The sequence below is a fragment of the Delphinus delphis genome, chromosome 17, assembly GCF_949987515.2.
Source record: "Delphinus delphis chromosome 17, mDelDel1.2, whole genome shotgun sequence".
NCBI classification, from domain to species: Eukaryota; Metazoa; Chordata; class Mammalia; order Artiodactyla; family Delphinidae; genus Delphinus; species Delphinus delphis.
Genome location: NC_082699.1, coordinates 13,614,465 through 13,632,588, shown reverse-complemented (window position 1 = coordinate 13,632,588; position 18,124 = coordinate 13,614,465). Strand labels below are relative to the sequence as shown.

Below are 18,124 nucleotides of genomic sequence, written 5' to 3'. Positions count from 1 at the left end.
CTTGGGGCAGAGAAACAAGCAACAAAGGTAGGAAGCTACCCATCCTAAATGGATTTATTAACAAAAAAGAGGAGGAGGGAGTGATAAACACTGAAAAATACTGCAGTTTAGAAATCAACTTACAAACTTCCTAAGTTTTCAGTCTTTTAAAATTATACTTTATAAATATATGATATATATTAATATATACTAATAATTAACTAATAATCATTTATTGTTAATTAATATACAAATAAATTTTAAAGAGGCTTGAACAACTTAAATAAGTCATTAAGGCCTAGGTAATATTGTTTTTACTTTTCCCAACTTTATTTTATCTATCTCAGTTTTCAGTTGTAAGAAGTTAAAGGTTTTGATTATTCAAATCCATGTAGTAAGAATGTATATGTAGCCAGCTCATAATGACCTCTTTACTGGATTATTCTTAAAAAGATCAATTATCAGGGCTTCCCTGGTGGCACAGTGGTTAAGAATCCGCCTCCCAATGCAGGGGACATGGGTTTGAGTCCCGGTCCGGGAAGATGCCACATATTGCGGAGCAACTAAGCCCATGCGCTGCAACTACTGAGCCCGCGTCACACAACTACTGAAGCTCATGTGCCTAGAGCCCGTGCTCTGCAACAAGAGAGGTTGCCTCAATGAGAAGTCCACACAACTGCAATGAAGGGTAGCCCCCGCTTGACGCAACTAAAGAAAGCCCGCACAGAGCAACGAAGACCCAACACAACCATAAATAAATAAATAAATAACTTTATTAAAAAAGAAAAAAAAAGATCAATTATCAGTCTCTTAGTCTTCCCTTGGAGAGGGCTCCTCCAAGTCTTACTGCAAACTCACTCTAACAGCAACAGAGTGAAACAGAAAGCTTAATCTCTTGCTGTAATGTTTTAGCACCCAAATCCCAACCCTGATATGGATAATCACAAGTTTACTTTGATCTACTTTTTTAAAACCAAATTTGAATATCTACCCCAAAAATCCTTCCCAAACCTGCTGGCATTTGCATCTGTATTTGCCCTTTTCCAGCCGAACCACACTGTGTCATGTGCTTCTCGCAGATCTGACCTTTACTTAGCAAATCCCTCTTGGACCTTGTGAGATCTTGGTTTTCAACATTCAGCTCTGCAGTTCTCAACCCGAAGCACCCACGTACATGTGCGTGCTCTACCTCATCTCTGCAGACCCCAGGCTGGGCACTGGCCTCACTCAGGACTGTTTCCATGAATTACTCTTTCGACTTGGTTGACATTCTGTAGTGTAATCTTGGGAGCAAATCTATAGGGATTTATATGTTTGCTTGAGAGTTATACATTAAGTCTTTAGTAAATAAAGCAGACATAATTACAAAAGCATATCTTAAAAATTAAGTCACTCACTATCACTGGATAATTCAAACCCAATCAGCAAGTAGAGAGGTTTGTTAAATCAATTTTCTGAGGTAGCCCTAATAAAAGGTGGAAGAATAAAATATAAAATTGATGTCTTTTAACTTCTTTTGTCTCTCTACTGACTTGTGTTTTTTCTACTAGATTAAGCACATTTTCCTAATAATCGGTACATTGGAGATTAGTGCATTTTTGTTAGCTTTTTAAAGAATCTTAAGGGTTCAAAACCAAACTACCACACTTAAAATACTACTGAGCTATTGTACAGAAAGTTCAGGGAATTCTCTGGTGGTCCAGTGGTCAGGACTCCGAGCTTTCACTGCTGAGGGCGCAGGTTCAATCCCCAGTCAGGGAACTAAGATCCCGCAAGCCATGGGGCACAGCCAAAAAAAAGAAAGTTCATTCACTTTGTAAGAGTGTATTCTCACCTATAAGTACTTCAGTGACCTAAAGATAGTCCAAAGGCAGCTCTTCATCTTCTGCAGGAAAATTTGAGGTACGTGCTTTATCTTCAGAATAAGGCACAAACTTCTTAGCATGGTGCGGAAGTCCCTTCGAGATCTCTAGAAGCAAGCAGGGTCCTCAACTCTGTCCTCTTCCTCCTTGCCCCTCCCCCTTCCCCAGTCTATTCCCCAGCCTTCCTAAATCACCTGCCTTTCCCAGAAAATGTCATATGTCCTTCTTTTTTAAAATTAATTAATTAATTAATTTTTGGCTGCATTGGGTCTTCGTTGCTGTGCGCAGCCTTTCTCTAGTTGCGGTGCGTGGATTTCTCATTGCGGTGGCTTCTCTTGTTGCAGAGCATGGGCTCTAGAGTGCAGGCTCAGTAGTTGTGTCTCACGGGCTCTAGAGCGCAAGCTCAGTAGTTGTGGCGCACGGGCTTAGTTGCTCTGCAGCATGCGGGAGCTTCCCGGATCAAGGCTGGAACCCGTGTCCCCTGCATTGGCAGGCGGATTCTTAACCACTGCGCCACCAAGGAAACCCACATGTCCTTCTATCTTGTAGTTTACGCTGCCCCAAATCCACTCCTGTCCATTTGCCTGGCCACCTCCCTGTCTTCCATCAGGTTACCTCTTAGACTCCCCTTTTCTCAGGTTGTCTAAGCTTCTTGGAGAACCCTCAGAGAGATGCCTGCGTGGTCTTCTTCCCTGGGAATCAGTGTTTCTTGTTCACCACTCACTTTCTGAGCCTGGAAAAGTGCCTGCCACATCCAGGTACCTGTCAGACACCTGATAAATGAACCAAGGAACCTTCAAATCCAGGGCGTGAGAAACAATTTCCTAAAATGTGTTGTGAGACTCACCTGCTTCCGCATCACATCTGTAGCCTGCATGATGTAGCAAGGAGGCAGTCCGTGGCTTCTGGCCAGAATGATGGCCTGCTCCAGGGTCACGCTCAGGGTGCACCTGCGGGCAAAGGCAAGGGCAAGTCAGACTCCACCGGTTCCCATTAAGCTCTTCAAGACATCTGGGGCTGCTAATGAAGGGTGGAACAGTATGCCTCCTGGGAGAAGTACTCATTTTTCCCTGGGTATCTCCCATGTACTCATGAGGTACCCATGTTAATAAACTTCTGTCGTTTTTCTCTTGGTCATCTGTCTTTTGTTACAGGGATCTCAACTGAGAAGTCAGAAGAGTAGAAGAAAAATGATTTTTCCTCTCCCACATGAATTTCAAAATCAAATAGCACCAGCCAAGTTCAAAACAACTAGACAATAGACCAGTGATTTTTCTACACAGAACATCTGTTTAAAAATAGATTATAGAGGTACACTGCTGGGGTCCTAAATTAAGTATTTAAGTTGAAAACAAACCCATAATGAACTCTGTTGAGGAGAGAGTTTATACACAGAAAATTAAGTAAGCAGAATTATAATAAATTTTATCGTCAGATATGAATCTTTACTGGTATTTCACGTAATTTAAAAGAAATGACTTACTAATATTTTTCATTCATGTTTACATATTCATAGTTAATAGCATTATACTGATTTATACCCAATATCTTAGAAAAAAGTGAAATTAATATTCACTAAGGTCAGAATTTTTTTTTTAAAAGTGTGTTTCTTGGACCCAATCCAAAAGACTAACATTTTGAAAAGGAAATTTTAATGAGTTATTCAGCAATGTGGTGCCCAGAGCAGCTCCAAAGGAAATCCAGAATTCAGCACCCAAATTCAGTGATTGGTGAGCCTTGGTCCTCCTTCCCTTTAGGGCATTTCTTCCACATTTTTCTCTATAGCAACTCATAGGGAGCTAAGAACCCTCTACATTTGAGAATATTTTCAGGTGCTGGTCTCTGAATTGTTTTTTTAGGGGTACCTTCTGCATACATTCCATAAAAATGTTCGTTACCTTTTTTTAGATGTTTTGCCTAACAACTATATTAGTGGATTTTGTTTCACTTCATTTTTCAATTTATTAGTATTTTGATTGTTTTTTCTCCATTTTTGCAATTACCTCTCTGTGGTTCGGCATTTTACAAATGTATTTTTCTAGATCTGTTTAGTTTTTCCCTACAAATGAAAGTTCTACAGTGCAATTATATATGAGGAATGTCGAACCCATTTATCCCTGGTTGTGAGGCTGTACCACAGAAGCCCAGTACACCTGGCAGATTCAGATACTGATGACTTGCAGAAAAGAGAAACGGATTTAAAACATTACTGCTGTAATTTTAGAAAGAACCTGACAAAATGCAACTTTATTATTACAATAATTGCATTCTAAGGAGAAACACGATCAGTTCCATTGGCTGTTAAATGATGTGAAAAGCAGCTTCCTCGTTAACATTAACAGAGAACTCTTTAGAAAGCATTAAGAACACATATTCACATGGGCTAAAGTTTTATAATTAACTTCTAGTAGTATAGGATGTTTATAAATATTTAATGTAGGAGTCTGACAATAATATAAAATTGTATATTACATGTACCTGCATGCGTATGCCAATGGAAGCCAAGAGCTATAACTGACAGTTCATGTTCAAAAAATATCAAATTTTTACAAAGCATTTAATTGTCAGCTAACTCAACACACCATAACCTTTTTCTCCTCCTTAAGGTCTCCTCTACTCCAATTTTAAGTCCTTACTGATCCTAACATTTTAATCAATAATGCTCATGACACCAGCTGAATGAAGCTAAGAAAAAAATCTTGATCTTTTTCTAATCATACTGAAATATGTCTCTGCTTCCTGATGAAGCCTCACTTGCCCTCATCAACTTAACAACAAACACTCATTGTGAAGGACCTTTAACAGGAAGCCTGTAATTTTTATCCATTTTCTTAACCTTTTTAAACTGATTTATTTCTCTCTACTTCAAGCTGTAGTAAACAGCAGTACAGCAGCAAATTATCTGCCAGAGACTTTAAGAGATTTTACTGTAATCTCCTGATCCATCAACGTGGCCCGTAACATGCTCTCGGACAGGGTACCTCAAAGTGTCACACCTTTAGGACCAATCACATTACATCATCTAATAGAAAAATCTAGCTTAAAATGGATACATAAGTTTTATTTCACCAGTATATCAAGAGAAGATGGCTTCGTGTATACTTGCCTTTTTGTACTAACCATTGTGTATATTCCAATTAGGTCCCACCATTAATTTGAAATTTTTAAAAAGTGAAAAAATTTAAAAGAGACAGCCAGGTCAATGAGAGAAATATTGCCTATTCGATTCACAGTTAATTTATCCAATGGAGGCCTAGTTTTTCCATCGCAGCATCACAGAGTTCCATTCTCCTAAATTAAGCATGTGGAAGAGCACCAGCACGAAGCCCACAACCCTGCTTCCAACATATCATTACTCGCCTCATAGCTTTTCTTTTTTTTTTTTTTTGCGGTACGCAGGCCTCTCACTGTTGTGGCCTCTCCCGTTGCAGAGCACAGGCTCCGGACGCACAGGCTCAATGGCAATGGCTCACGGGCCCAGCCGCTCCGCGGCATGTGGGATCTTCCCAGACCGGGGCACAAACCCGTGTCCCCTGCATCGGCAGGCGGACTCTCAACCACTGCGCCACCAGGGAAGCCCGCACCTGGTTTTTTTGATGGTGCATAAATGTATACTCAGAGTCAGGCTTTATAAGGGATTATTTGATTTTATAGGTACTTCTCTGATTACCAGTGAGACTGTTCTGCTAATTCTGGGCAAGAGAATGAAGGAAACAGACCAAAGGCCAGGAATCCTAAGCAAATCCCATTCCATACGAGATTTCTTATCTGACCTGCGAATTTCCTTTCTAGAACTATCTCTGTTCTCACATTAGGCAGTTAAATTAAAATTTAAATAAATCTACATTTTTACTCCGTCCTGGAAAATACGGGCTCTCAATTGTTCAGCTCCTTCTAGCTGCAATATCATTTTAAAAATTTAGACAATTCTTTCTCTCGGAGTCACAAAAATGAAAAAGTAAAATAAAGGTCACAGTGTAGAATTTGTCCTTCATAAAAAGGCAAATATAACATATACACTGAGGAAAGTTGGTCCATGATTTTAGTAATAAGACATCCCAAGTAACAGCTCTGCTTAGGGTATACTCCTGAGAACGTGTACTTGACAGGGCTGCAAAATTATGCAGAAATTGTGCATTTCCTCATAGAAAGAAAAAAGGAAAGGGTCAATACACCTGTGCTTATAATGAATAAATCTTCTTGACATATTTCATATTAAAAATAGATCCCACATCACTCAGGGATTTAGCATAGTTTTAATATGATAAATGTAACCTGTGGCCAATGGGTCCAATTTAATTTGAAAAGCACTTTGATTTAGCAATGCTATGGAAGAGTCACAAAGAGGTAACTTTCTATTCATCCACTCATTCAACAAATATTTTTGAGTGTCTACTTTGTAACTACAAGTACCCTTAAGTGCTGGCAGAAGTAATTTACTTTCAAGCTAAAATCGTTGAGCTTCGGAGTCCCTTTTTCATAGGATCCCTAGCAACCTGTTCACATAGTCATAAGCTTTTACAAATTTGCAAAAGCCAAATGTTTTGACTGCAAATGGTTATGACTGCTGTCTTTTTATGTCCCAGCTTTCCTCTGTCACGTTCTGCAATGTTCCAATGGCCACAGTTCTTTCTGGAACTGAGCTAAAGGAAGTAGAATTAGGGATCCCTTTAGGCTAGGTTTACTGGGACCTACGGATATGATGCACAGTCACTTATAGTTAGGTTATTACAATATCCTAGTGTAGGAATGGACTCCAGAGTATTCCCCCGGCGCATTGTACAGACTCACCCAAGGTTGAAGAGGACGTGCAGGGCCCAAGGCTGTAATGCAATGTGTTCATATCCCGGTGCACCCAGGACTCAGTGTGGTGCAGGAGAAACAAGGTTGGAATGTATAGAGCCAGACGCTACTCTGTGGAATATTCTTCCATACATTATGGTCCTCATGCTAAAGAACCTTACGGAGGTTTTCATATTTGACAACAATTTTTAAACTTAAAATAATGTTGATGTTGAAATGTGTTGTCAATTCTTCCGTAAGATTATGATGTTATTCGATTATGATAATTACATGAAGTTCATGACAAACTTTCACCAATGTCTCCTTTATAAATTGGGGTTTGGTTGAAATAGAGTTCACATGACTATCATTTGGCACTTGATAATATGATTCTCTGTGATTTTTATTTCCTATGTTTGTCCCAACTGATCCTAGAACATCCGGTATCAACTTTATTTAGTGTCGAACTGTAGAGCTTAGGGTCAGGAAAAGCATGTGAAATGGTCTCCTGTTTGCCAGTCCTATTTCTCGATGCCAGGGGGCTGCAATGAGCAATAACCAACACCCACTCCCTCCCTCCCTCAACTCAGTCTCACTGGAGAGACAAAGCTTAGTTTTCCTAAATTGGTTTAAATGCAACATATTGTATTTCAACCATTTATTAACTCATATCTATTATACTACATTCAGTTCACTTTTAAGACTTCAATTCTTATTTGAAGCAGGTTATGTGTTAATCTTTTTATAAAAACATGGTAATCTTTTCCTTTAAGATGACTCATCACATTTCTATAATAAATCAGATAAAAGATTCTCCAAACCCGAGGACCTTCTACATATTTGGTCATTTACCATGATCACAAAAACACCAGTTTTACTTTAATTACAATTTAAAACCTCCAGAGCTCTAAAGCCTCATTTAATGTTGATTCGAACGGTACTAACAAGGAAGCCAATCTCCCAAGGGTTGAAGTGCATCAAACTGAACACTTGGGGAGATGCATCATCCCTTTCGGGCCACCAGGGTGATGCAGTAACTCACAGTGAAACTGACATGGCAAACCAGAACAAGGGTATGTTTATGGCTTTGCGCTGTGGATTTCTTTGCTGACTTTCAGCATGTTCACTGCCAGGAACTCTGATGTTTTGCCTGGCAGCTAACCATATTGTTCTCTCTTGGGTGGTCCCAAACTTTGTTATTACTAGAGGAGGAGGGGCATTGAGATTCTAATTGTAAACTGACACCTTAAATGAAACACATGAAAAACTAGTGTAATGAGGATCTCTGAATTTGTAGCCACAATAATTTGCCTTAAATTCACATTATGTAGATGTTGAAGTGAAAAACAAAAAAAACTTAAAAGGTAATTAAAGAGAGAAAAATGCAATCTTTCGCAAGGGATACTTTGCTTTTATTTCTCCATATTTTAAAAATTGAGAATGAATATTACTTTGCAAATTTCTATTGTATCCCTCAATAATGTTACATACTCAATTACCACTAAAAACTGTGCCCCAAAACAAACCCCACTGGAGTCACTGAATTTAGGGATACATGTTTCAACTTAAAAAGTTACTTGAGCAGTGATTTTTTCACTCTTTTGTGCCATAACAGAATTGAGGCACTTGGATAAGTTATGTTCATTTTTTTGTGTGTGTGCTAGCGCAGTATAATTAGCAGGATAATTTCCTGTTAGAAAAATATGATAAATGGAAGACACACACCCACAGTTGAAAGGCATATGTTGGGGTTTCTGAGTTTAAAGGACCATATGCCAAACAATGGTTTTGATCTGCTCTGGAAAAGGCAACATTAGACATGTCCCCTAACAATCTACATAAACTGGCTAAATATTTCAATATTTACTTCAATATTTCATTTGGAATTATTTGCATTCATATACAGGTTAATTTGATTTTGTGCTAGATGAATATAAAGTGAAATAATTATTTAACCATTCTGAAATCAGTGAGTTTTGCCCCAATGTAGAATTCCACCCAATGATCAGAGTCTTCATTTTGTTTTTTAGCTCCGGATTTCCATGTGTATTGCCTCATTTTCACCACCCTTTCTAACTGTGATACTGCCTTTAGTCACAAAAATAAGAGGGAAAAAATTCCCTTAGGGAAAATGCATGGCTCAGAATCTATGTATAAAGACAGTCTGAAGACCCTATTCTTTGATGACATTCTTCCCATGAATTATTTGTCTTGATATAGTTGCAGCTGTTTATATTTAGAATCTTACAGATTTAGATCTTAAAACGTACAATCAATTTCCCCGTATTCTATGACAGTCTTTTTTGCTCCTTTAATTAAAAGCCAGGTCCATTATCCTTGTTCAAGTGACTGTCACTAGTAAGTTATTAGGAATCTAATTAGCCGTGGTTCTCCAGGATACTTTATTAAGCTGAAGTTACCTGGGCAGCTTCAAAGTTTGGAGAGGATAATAATAACTATTTCAATCCCAAGAGAGCGAAGTAGGTGAAATAAGCTGGAATATCGGCAGATACTACTGCTATTTGCCCACCACTCTTTCATACCCAGCTTTTTATGACAGATGGAAGATCCTGTGATCACCTGGTCTTATGCACTCTGCAGCATCATCTGAACTTCAGTCCTACAGAGCCTAAGGCAAACTAGTTTCAACAATCTTTGAACTAAAGACACATTTTCTCCCTGTTGGAAAAAATGTAAATGATTCTGCTCAGTTTCCAAATATTTTTACTTCTTCCTTGTGCTTTTCTCATAATCCCATTTAATCAGACAGTAAAAACAAACAGTTGTAGGAAATATCTGAGTTAGAGATTCTCCATTAACATTTTTTAAATCTAATCTAAATGTTAAACTTCTTGAAATGTGCTACCAAGTTACTATAATTTAAAGTGTCTGATGAGTTAGTTCTTAGAAACATTGTTTAAAAGACACTGTGTAGTAATGTGTAGTAATGGGTATAGTAAGTATAGTGCAATCCCAGATCCTCATATATATATATATATTTTTGCGGTACGAGGGCCTCTCACTGTTGTGGCCTCTCCCGTTGCGGAGCACAGGCTCCGGACGCGCAGGCTCAGCGGCCATGGCTCACGGGCCCAGCCGCTCCGCGGCACGTGGGATCTTCCCGGACCGGGGCACGAACCCGCGTCCCCTGCATCGTCAGGTGGACTCTCAACCACTGCGCCACCACGGAAGCCCCAGATCCTCATATTTACTGATTTTTAAATGTTTAAGTGCCAGCATTCAAAGAAATAAGAAAGTTGTTAGAAGAAATAAGACGCAGAAATTATCTAATTCCTTAAAGGTGTATTGTGCGATATTTCTAGTGTCTTCAACCTTCCCATTTTTGCAAAGCCTTCCCAAAGGAAGAAGATGTGGTCGAGATTAAAATTATTGCTTTCCTAAAATCTTTGTCTAGTCTTTTATGATGACCCCCTGTTTCACCTCCAGACTGAGATACAAGCTTCCAAGCCGTTCAAACCAAACTCATCAATTACAAGAGATTAATGTATGTGCGGCAGGTCCACGTGCTAATATACCTACTCTAGTACCTTTCACACTTATTAATTTCATACTTCTTACTATCCCTCAAACCTCTCCTCTCTGGCCGCACTGCTAATATCAACTCTTTGCCTAGATTGGTGCAACCTGGCTCAGACTCTTCTTGTCTTGCCTCTTCCCACTATTCATCAAAGGTGATCTTTTAAAAATGCAGATGGCTTTCCATTGCGTAACTTGAAATACAAAGTCTTCACAATATGGTCTCTGATTTTCCTTACTTCTACTCCATGCTTCAACTATACTGTTCACAGTTCTCTGAAGTCACCTCCTCTCAGTTCTCATATGCTGCTCTCTTCCTGATATGATCTCAGATGCCCTGCTTTGGGTCACATATCATGCCTCTGGTCATGCTATACTTGTCTGAAAGGTGTAGGGATGAAGAACACGGGCATTAGAGGCAAACTTCCTAAGCTGGATCTTAAATTTGCTAATAAACTCCGTGACTCTGGGCAAGTAACTTAAGCTACTGAAACTGTTTCCTCATCTGTAAATGAGTTTAATGATAGTACGCACCTCAGAGTGTTGTTTTCAGGATTACAGGAAATAATTCATATATAGTACTTAGCACAGGACATAGCATGTAGTACATTCTCAACAAATGTTAGCAATTTTCATTAATATTACTACACCACCACCAATAGGCCAGACTAGTGTCTGTACTGATTGTAACCTTCCTAGACCCTAGCATACTTCCCAGGATTAAGTAAGCATTCAATATACAGTTATTGAAAAGAAATGACATGAATTCCTAATTCATGCCAACAGTATTATACGTAACTCCTAAAAGATACAATTCATTTCTTTATACTCTGCATTTGCCATCTATGTGTTCAAGAAGTGTTCACTTATTAAATAAATTTGGTAAAGTAATAAATGAACTGTAGAGACAATAGATTTTAGTCAAAGAACAACCACAGCTTCCCCTACAACTTCTAAACGGTATATAGCTTTTCTTTCATGAACAATGACTTGCATTTCCCTTTCTCAGGATTTAATTACTGCTCGTACCACGGCTTCTGATGAACAACTCTCGATGAGTTTTGTTAATGATTGGAAATTATGTATTATAATATACTGATTCATTATTCTTACATTAATTCTATTAATTAACACTTATTCGCTCATCAAAATGGTCTATGTATCATTTACCTATTTTCCAGGTTCAGAAGAATACATTTGGAACCCTTGCAGAATCAATTCTTTAACACTGTCAAAATGACATGTTATATATGCTTCCCCTCTCCTGTAGTTTCAAAACCATGTGTTCATTTCTTTGAGTCACTTCATGAAAAACCCAATCCTTTGGCTCTCTTTCTCCTATTGTCCATATTAAAGTAAACTGGTGCTACACAGTATGGCTGGCTGGCTTCCCAATGTGGTCCCCTTGTCAAGACCTCAGAATTGCTGGGAGAGCAAGGACCTCTCACTACCCTAGTTTGGGGTAGCGCAGTGCATGCCCCAGAGCAGTGCTCCATAAATAACTCCTCTGTCCTTCAATGAATGAATGCACAAATGCCAGAACCTGATTCTTTCCAAGTCCTAAATATCTGTTGTTATTCTAACACATACTCTTGATTTTTGACACGAGGGAAGAAGACTTCCTGTCCTTGAATTCAAGGGGATCCCGTTCTGCTGTTCTTGAACAACTTTCTACAAGCTATCAATGGAGGATTCTAAAAATAAGCTCTAACAGGGTCCAGTGCTTTGTGTATTCTACTTCTTATAGGTCAGAGGAGTGAATTCATATTTTTCATACTCTTCTTACATCCTATCGTGACTCATCACTGTGATTTCTCCAGCTTTACTGAGGTATAATTGACATGTAACATTGTGTTGGTTAAAGTTGTGTATATTTGACTTGATACACTTACATGGTGCAAGACGATTACCACTATAGTTAGCTAACACCTCCATCACATAATTACCACTTCTTTTTTGTGGTTGAGAACATTTAAGATCTACTCTCTTAGCAACCACTGTGATTTTGTTTTACATACAAAGGTTTCCCTATTTTATTTTATTTTCCCTTTACATAGAAAAGGTTTCCCTATTTTAGTAGGTATGATCTAGTCATTTTAAACAGATGCATTTCATATTTCTACCTCTGCAATGAGAAGATGGATTCACCATCAGAAACACAGATGAAGATAGAAACAACTGAGTGTACACTATTGCCAGGTCCTGCAGTAGATGTTTTCACATATGTTACTCACTTAATCCTCATGCCACCTTTTGCAAAAAGAAATTATTATTCCCATTCCACCAATAAATCTCTGAGAGACCATGAAGGAATCATGGTCACACAGTAAGTAACAGGATTCAAAACCAGTTTTCTAATTCAAAATCCAGAGCTCTTTCCATTATTCCAAAATCACATCACATAGATCACTGCTTTTAGAGAATCCCAACTCCCCACATCCCTAATTCAACAGTCCCAATCCTGGTCTCAGCATTGCATGCCAAATGCAGTGTTTTGGTAGAGACTAATGCAGCCAGACCAAACGACTTCACTACGAATGTAGACCTCATCGTACTGAAATGTGTTCATGATTAAAAAGAAACTAGATTTGAAACCTGCTGAACAATTCTATCGATTTAAAGCAATCACGTAGTAAAAATAAACTGAAGGAAGACTGTGTTCCTTCTCTACTACAGATGTGCATTTTTCTATATAAAATGCACTGTGCTGGGTAAGGCATGTTCATTCCTGCAGTGATCTCATTTATTCTGGTTTCTAATTACTTCTAACTACTGAGCACAGGGCACCACTGTGAAAAGTATACTGGCAACTAGAAGGAAGCGCCCGATTGAAGAAACTAATTGTTTACTGTTGCAGGGTTTTATTTTCCCTGCCTCCTTTTATTACCTCACACGGAGGAAGAACTATACGTCTGAGGGCTAAGGCAGTATGTTAAATAGGAATCAATGCCGAAGTGCTGCTATGGCTCAACACAGGCAGAGTGTCTGCACAATTCATATGGAAAGGACCTCTGCTGATCTATTGGTCCTGCCCAACTTGGTCACCCTGAGCAATGCGTTTGTGATAAGTGAAAAGCTTGAGAAAACTGCCACCAGCCAGCCCAATACCTCTGTCCTTGTTCCCCTATAACAGAGAAGGCACTTTTCTTAATGAAACATGGAAATACTCTTACGTGAAAAAAGGGCCAACAGTTATTTGTTTTCAAAAATACAGAATTCACTTAGAGACACACATGCATGGATAATAAAATATTAAATATTTACATTCTCCCTTTAGGAGAATTTGAATGGCGGTCTAACAATAAGTGCAATCTAAAAGCCAGTGATCCTTCAGGCAAGTTTCCAGTACATTTTATAGACATAACTTCCGGGTGTCTATTGATAATTTCAACATTATTATTTGACTCCTGTCAAAGAGACAGTACTGATGAGATCTTCCCATGACTGTACTAACTCCTATGTCTCATAGTCTGGAGCTGAAAGACAGGGGTTAATGAGTATTTGAAAAAAATAGCAAAGAGATGGCAAGCAGAGATGGGCACCATGGAAAACAACTGAACACAATGGAAAAGCAATGGGCAACAGCTGGAGAGAGATCCTGGCAGCAGCAGCAGAGTCAAATTGAATACGTGGTTCACTCCGTATATCTTAAGGCAAAAAATAAATCACATGTAAGGGGCACATTTTCAGCATTGCACAGGGAATTAGCCATGAAATTCCCATTAAAGATAACAGGACTTTCTACTGCAACTTTCAACACATTCTCGGAAAGTTCTCAGTGTCTAGCTTTAAACCTAGGCTTCAAATACATTGCACATCCCTCATTCTCCTCTCTTCAAGCACATTAGGGTGTGTTTTTCTTTGACACGTTTCATTGCTGAGGTGAGCACAGAGGTAACTGAAGACCTTCGGGGATGGGTAATTGAGCATTGAGGGGCTAGAGGAGGTATTTGCTTGGCTGAAAATGCGTATGAATGTGAAACATCTGTGTGTAAGGTAGGACTCTACCACTGTCACCAGGTTTGAATCTGCTCCTCTGCATTTTAAATTCTTCAGCCTGGACTCTTTCACCAATTGATTTTATTTCTGTTTCATGTTTTTGGAACTTAACTGAATAGGTCGGGTACCTATCCCAGCTACTCGAAGTTCCTCAACACTCCCTCTCTAGTTCGTCTTTTCTCTTGGCTGTCTGACTTTTGTCCTTACTCCTTGTAGGTTCTCTGATGACACCAATACTTAAGGGGTGTCCAGTATGCGATTTTCATCTGTTTCCCCCATCCTTTGACATTGTACCATAATTGTTTTCTCTTTGACCTGTTTATCCAAGATACTAAATAGATTTGTTTGAATATTTTTCACTCCTTTCTCGTGGATCCTACAGTGTTTTATTCTGAGGCTCCACGGGTGCACAGAGGACAGGGCAGTGGAGAACCAGGGAATATTCATACTCTCTTTACTCTCCCTGGTGATTTTTTTCTCACCTTCCACAATGGGCAGCCAATTATTCTTTGCTTACACTTCTGTGCCTTTTCCTGGAATATCTCTTCCCTGCTCCTAACACCTGGTTTGTTCCCAGAAAATTCCTAGCAGTGTTTTTCCATTACCCCTTGAGATTACATATATATGTTATTATTTATTGTTATTATATCCATTTGTACTCATATATACTTCTAGCCCTTGCTGACTATGAATCCATCAAAGTACATCCCCATATAGGTACGTTGTGAGCATCTAAAGCTGAACATGTAACAGATTAATTCAACATCCCTCTCCCCAGTCCCCTCAAAGACAAATGCATGTTCCCCCCCACACACCGTGGCATCTTCCCTCTCCCAATCTTTCCCAGCTGGAATCATCAGAAACTCTCCCTCTCCCGTGCTCTCTATTCCTCACCAGTTCATCTAGTTCTGTTTACTGCCTTTTCATATCTTTCACATCTGTCTTTTCCCTTCTAACCTCTGTGCCAATACCTTAGTTTTGTATCTCATCATGTCACTGTACTCCTGTAAAATCCTAGCTGTCTCCCTGCCTCCATCCTTGTCCCATCATAGACCATGGTACTGATCTTTATTTTTAAAATATTTTTTAAAACATCTAATCATGTTATTCTTTTGCTGAAAACCTTTCATTGGCTTCCCAGGGCCTCTAGGAGGGAGTCCCAAACCCTTAACCCAGCAGGCAGGGCCGTCCATGCTCCAATTCCTGTCTTTCTTGCTCCTTTCTTCTCATTTCACCGCCCAGAAACAGCCAGCTCTTTCTTGTGACCTCCAGCCCCGTCGTACGCTATTTCACACCTCGATATTGTATTTTCATACTATTCCTTTACACGGAACGTCCTTCTCCATTTCCGTCACCTGGTAAACACTACTCATGCTTTAAAACCTATAACAGGTGTTACATTCCATCCTTCCTGCTTAACAGGATTTAAATCTCACTCCTCGGTATTCCTCCCCAGGATGTTAGATGACCTATTGCCAATTTAAAATTAACATCTTAGAGGTAAAAATTGCTGCTTCCTCCCTTCAACTTCCTCCACGCCACCTGCTCTCCTGCTCTAGGTCACAGAGAAAAAGAGGCGATTCGGAAAGTGCTGGCAGACGAACCAGTTATATTGGAGAGATACCCATATTTCTTGGCTTATGTCGTCTATTACAGCACTTATAAACCCACTAGCATTGAAGCCCTCAGGAAGAGATCCTAGAGAATGACTGGAATTTTACTTTGCTTTAAATATCATTTTGCAGGTTTAGGAAAAACAATAACTTCAGTTTCTTTAAAAGAAAATTTGAAGAATCATGCCCTATTTAACGCTTTTGAAAGTCAATTCTATGAATACATGTATCACTTTTAAATAGCTACATTTTAAAAATGTAAATACTTAAATTTTACTAATTTAATAGTAAAATTGAGTTTTGCAAAAACATGAAATATCACTCCAAATTACATATTTAGATTATTTTATCAAGGTATGTTTAATGTGCCTAGAATTTTCCAATCTTAATGATAGGAGGTAACAATGTATAAGCTCTGGCTTTATATGCACTTAAATTAAAGCCTGTCTGGCCCATGGTTACTGGCTGGCAGAACTAGAAACCATTGCAGTAAGAAGTGACTCTCATTATTACTGTGTTATTCTTCTTTCACAGTAAACTAATGAAAACAACGAACATTTTAAAATAGAATAATTTAATGCACTAAATCAAGATTCATATCAATTGCAAAGAAAAATCTAAGGAAGAAAACAAATATATATGTAAATCTGGCCATCTACCTCTTCAGAGTAAAGAACTTTTATAAAAGATAATGAAACAAGGTAAAAGAGTAAAACTTATATTTGAAATATTTGATTTCTTCCCATAATTTTAAGGGAATAACCTTATTTATCTGTTTGTTTAAATTAACATAAATCGTGGAGTTTTATTTGCCTACTTTACAACTCAGTATAATTTGAAAATCTGCGTTTACTTTTCTTTTTTTCCCCCAGCTTTACTGAGGTATAACTGACAATTAAATATGGTATAAATTTAAAGTATACAACCTGTTGATGTGATATACATACACATTGTGAAATATTCATCACAATCAAGCTAATTAACATATCCATCACCTCACATAGTTACCATTGTGTTTTTCTTTTCTTTTTTGGTGGTGAAAACACTTAAGATCCACCCTCCCAGGGCTTCCCTGGTGGCGCAGTGGTTGGGAGTCTGCCTGCCGATGCAGGGGACGCGGGTTCGTGCCCCGGTCCGGGAAGATCCCGCGTGCCGCGGAGCGGCTGGGCCCGGGAGCCATGGCCGCTGGGCCTGCGCGTCTGGAGCCTGTGCTCCTCAACGGGAGAGGCCACAGCAGTGAGAGGCCCGCGTACTGCCAAAAAAAAAAAAAAAAAAAGATCCACCCTCCTAGCAAATGTCAAGTATATAATACAGTATTATTAAGTATAATTGCATTGTTGTTATGTCACATCTCCGGAATTATTCACTTTGCATAACTGAAACTTTGTACCCTTTGACCAGTTGTCTCCCAGTTTTCCCCTTCTCCCAGCCCCTGGTAACCACAATTCTATTCTCTGCTTCTATGAGTTTGGCAGAGTCATTAAGATTTATACTTATGGCATGAGTAGGATATATTCTTTCTCCCAGAGCCCCATTATTATAGCATCTTATTTTTTCTCTTCTAAAGATTAGTGCACAATTTTATATTTTCATTTTTGAGGTTTTTTTGGTTTTCATTCATAATGATTTTATTAGATATCTAACAAATGAGAATGGTTGCATTGATCATCATCAAATTATAACTGTTAAAGAAAAATAATCAAAACTGCAGCCATATGTAATAACAATTTTAAACACCACCTCTGTCATTGCTACTACTACCTTTATATAAAAGAAGTGTTTTGGACTAATGTGTTTCAGATTCCTGACTATACGAGCATAATTTTAGGACTTCTTATTGCAAATGTCCAGTATCCGGGCATCATGAGTTAGCAGTTTCTTTTGTTCTATTTAGCCATCTTTCTGGAGATTTAAAATTCAACATTTCCACAAATCTTGCTGCTAATCTTCCAAGTCATTTTTGGACAGAAAAATAAATGGATACATTTCAAACCTACATTTGCTTATTGCAGTAATTTATTTTTGCCCTCCCATACCTGGAGTCTAACCTACATATGGAAATCCCCGGAGTAAATCCACTCCTCTTACTTGATGTGTTTTTGGCTGCACAGTGGAGAAAGACGCAGCTTCATCGTCTGCCCTGTTAGGACTCTCATTACCTAATAAGCCAGGTTACCTTGAGTGCTCTTCTTTTATAAGATTCTGCATTTCCTTAATCTGGGCCTATTTGTCAATTTGTCCTTTGATGCCACGGTGATGACAGAATAAAATATTGCTAAGAAAGAGTCCTTAAATGTCAAACAAAAGTGGTTTTTAAAACTGTTAATTGATAGTTACCTAAAAAATGTTTTT

General features: G+C 38.7%; 1 protein-coding gene across 1 annotated transcript in view; it reads right to left on the bottom strand.

Moving 5' to 3' along the window:
* PREX2 (phosphatidylinositol-3,4,5-trisphosphate dependent Rac exchange factor 2) overlaps positions 1 to 18,124 on the bottom strand; it is a 288,786-nt gene that overhangs the window by 22,625 nt on the left and 248,037 nt on the right. The window contains exon 38 of the mRNA XM_059994740.1: positions 2,689 to 2,791. Coding sequence (XP_059850723.1) covers positions 2,689 to 2,791 — 103 coding nt within the window. The remainder of the gene's footprint in view (positions 1 to 2,688; positions 2,792 to 18,124) is intronic.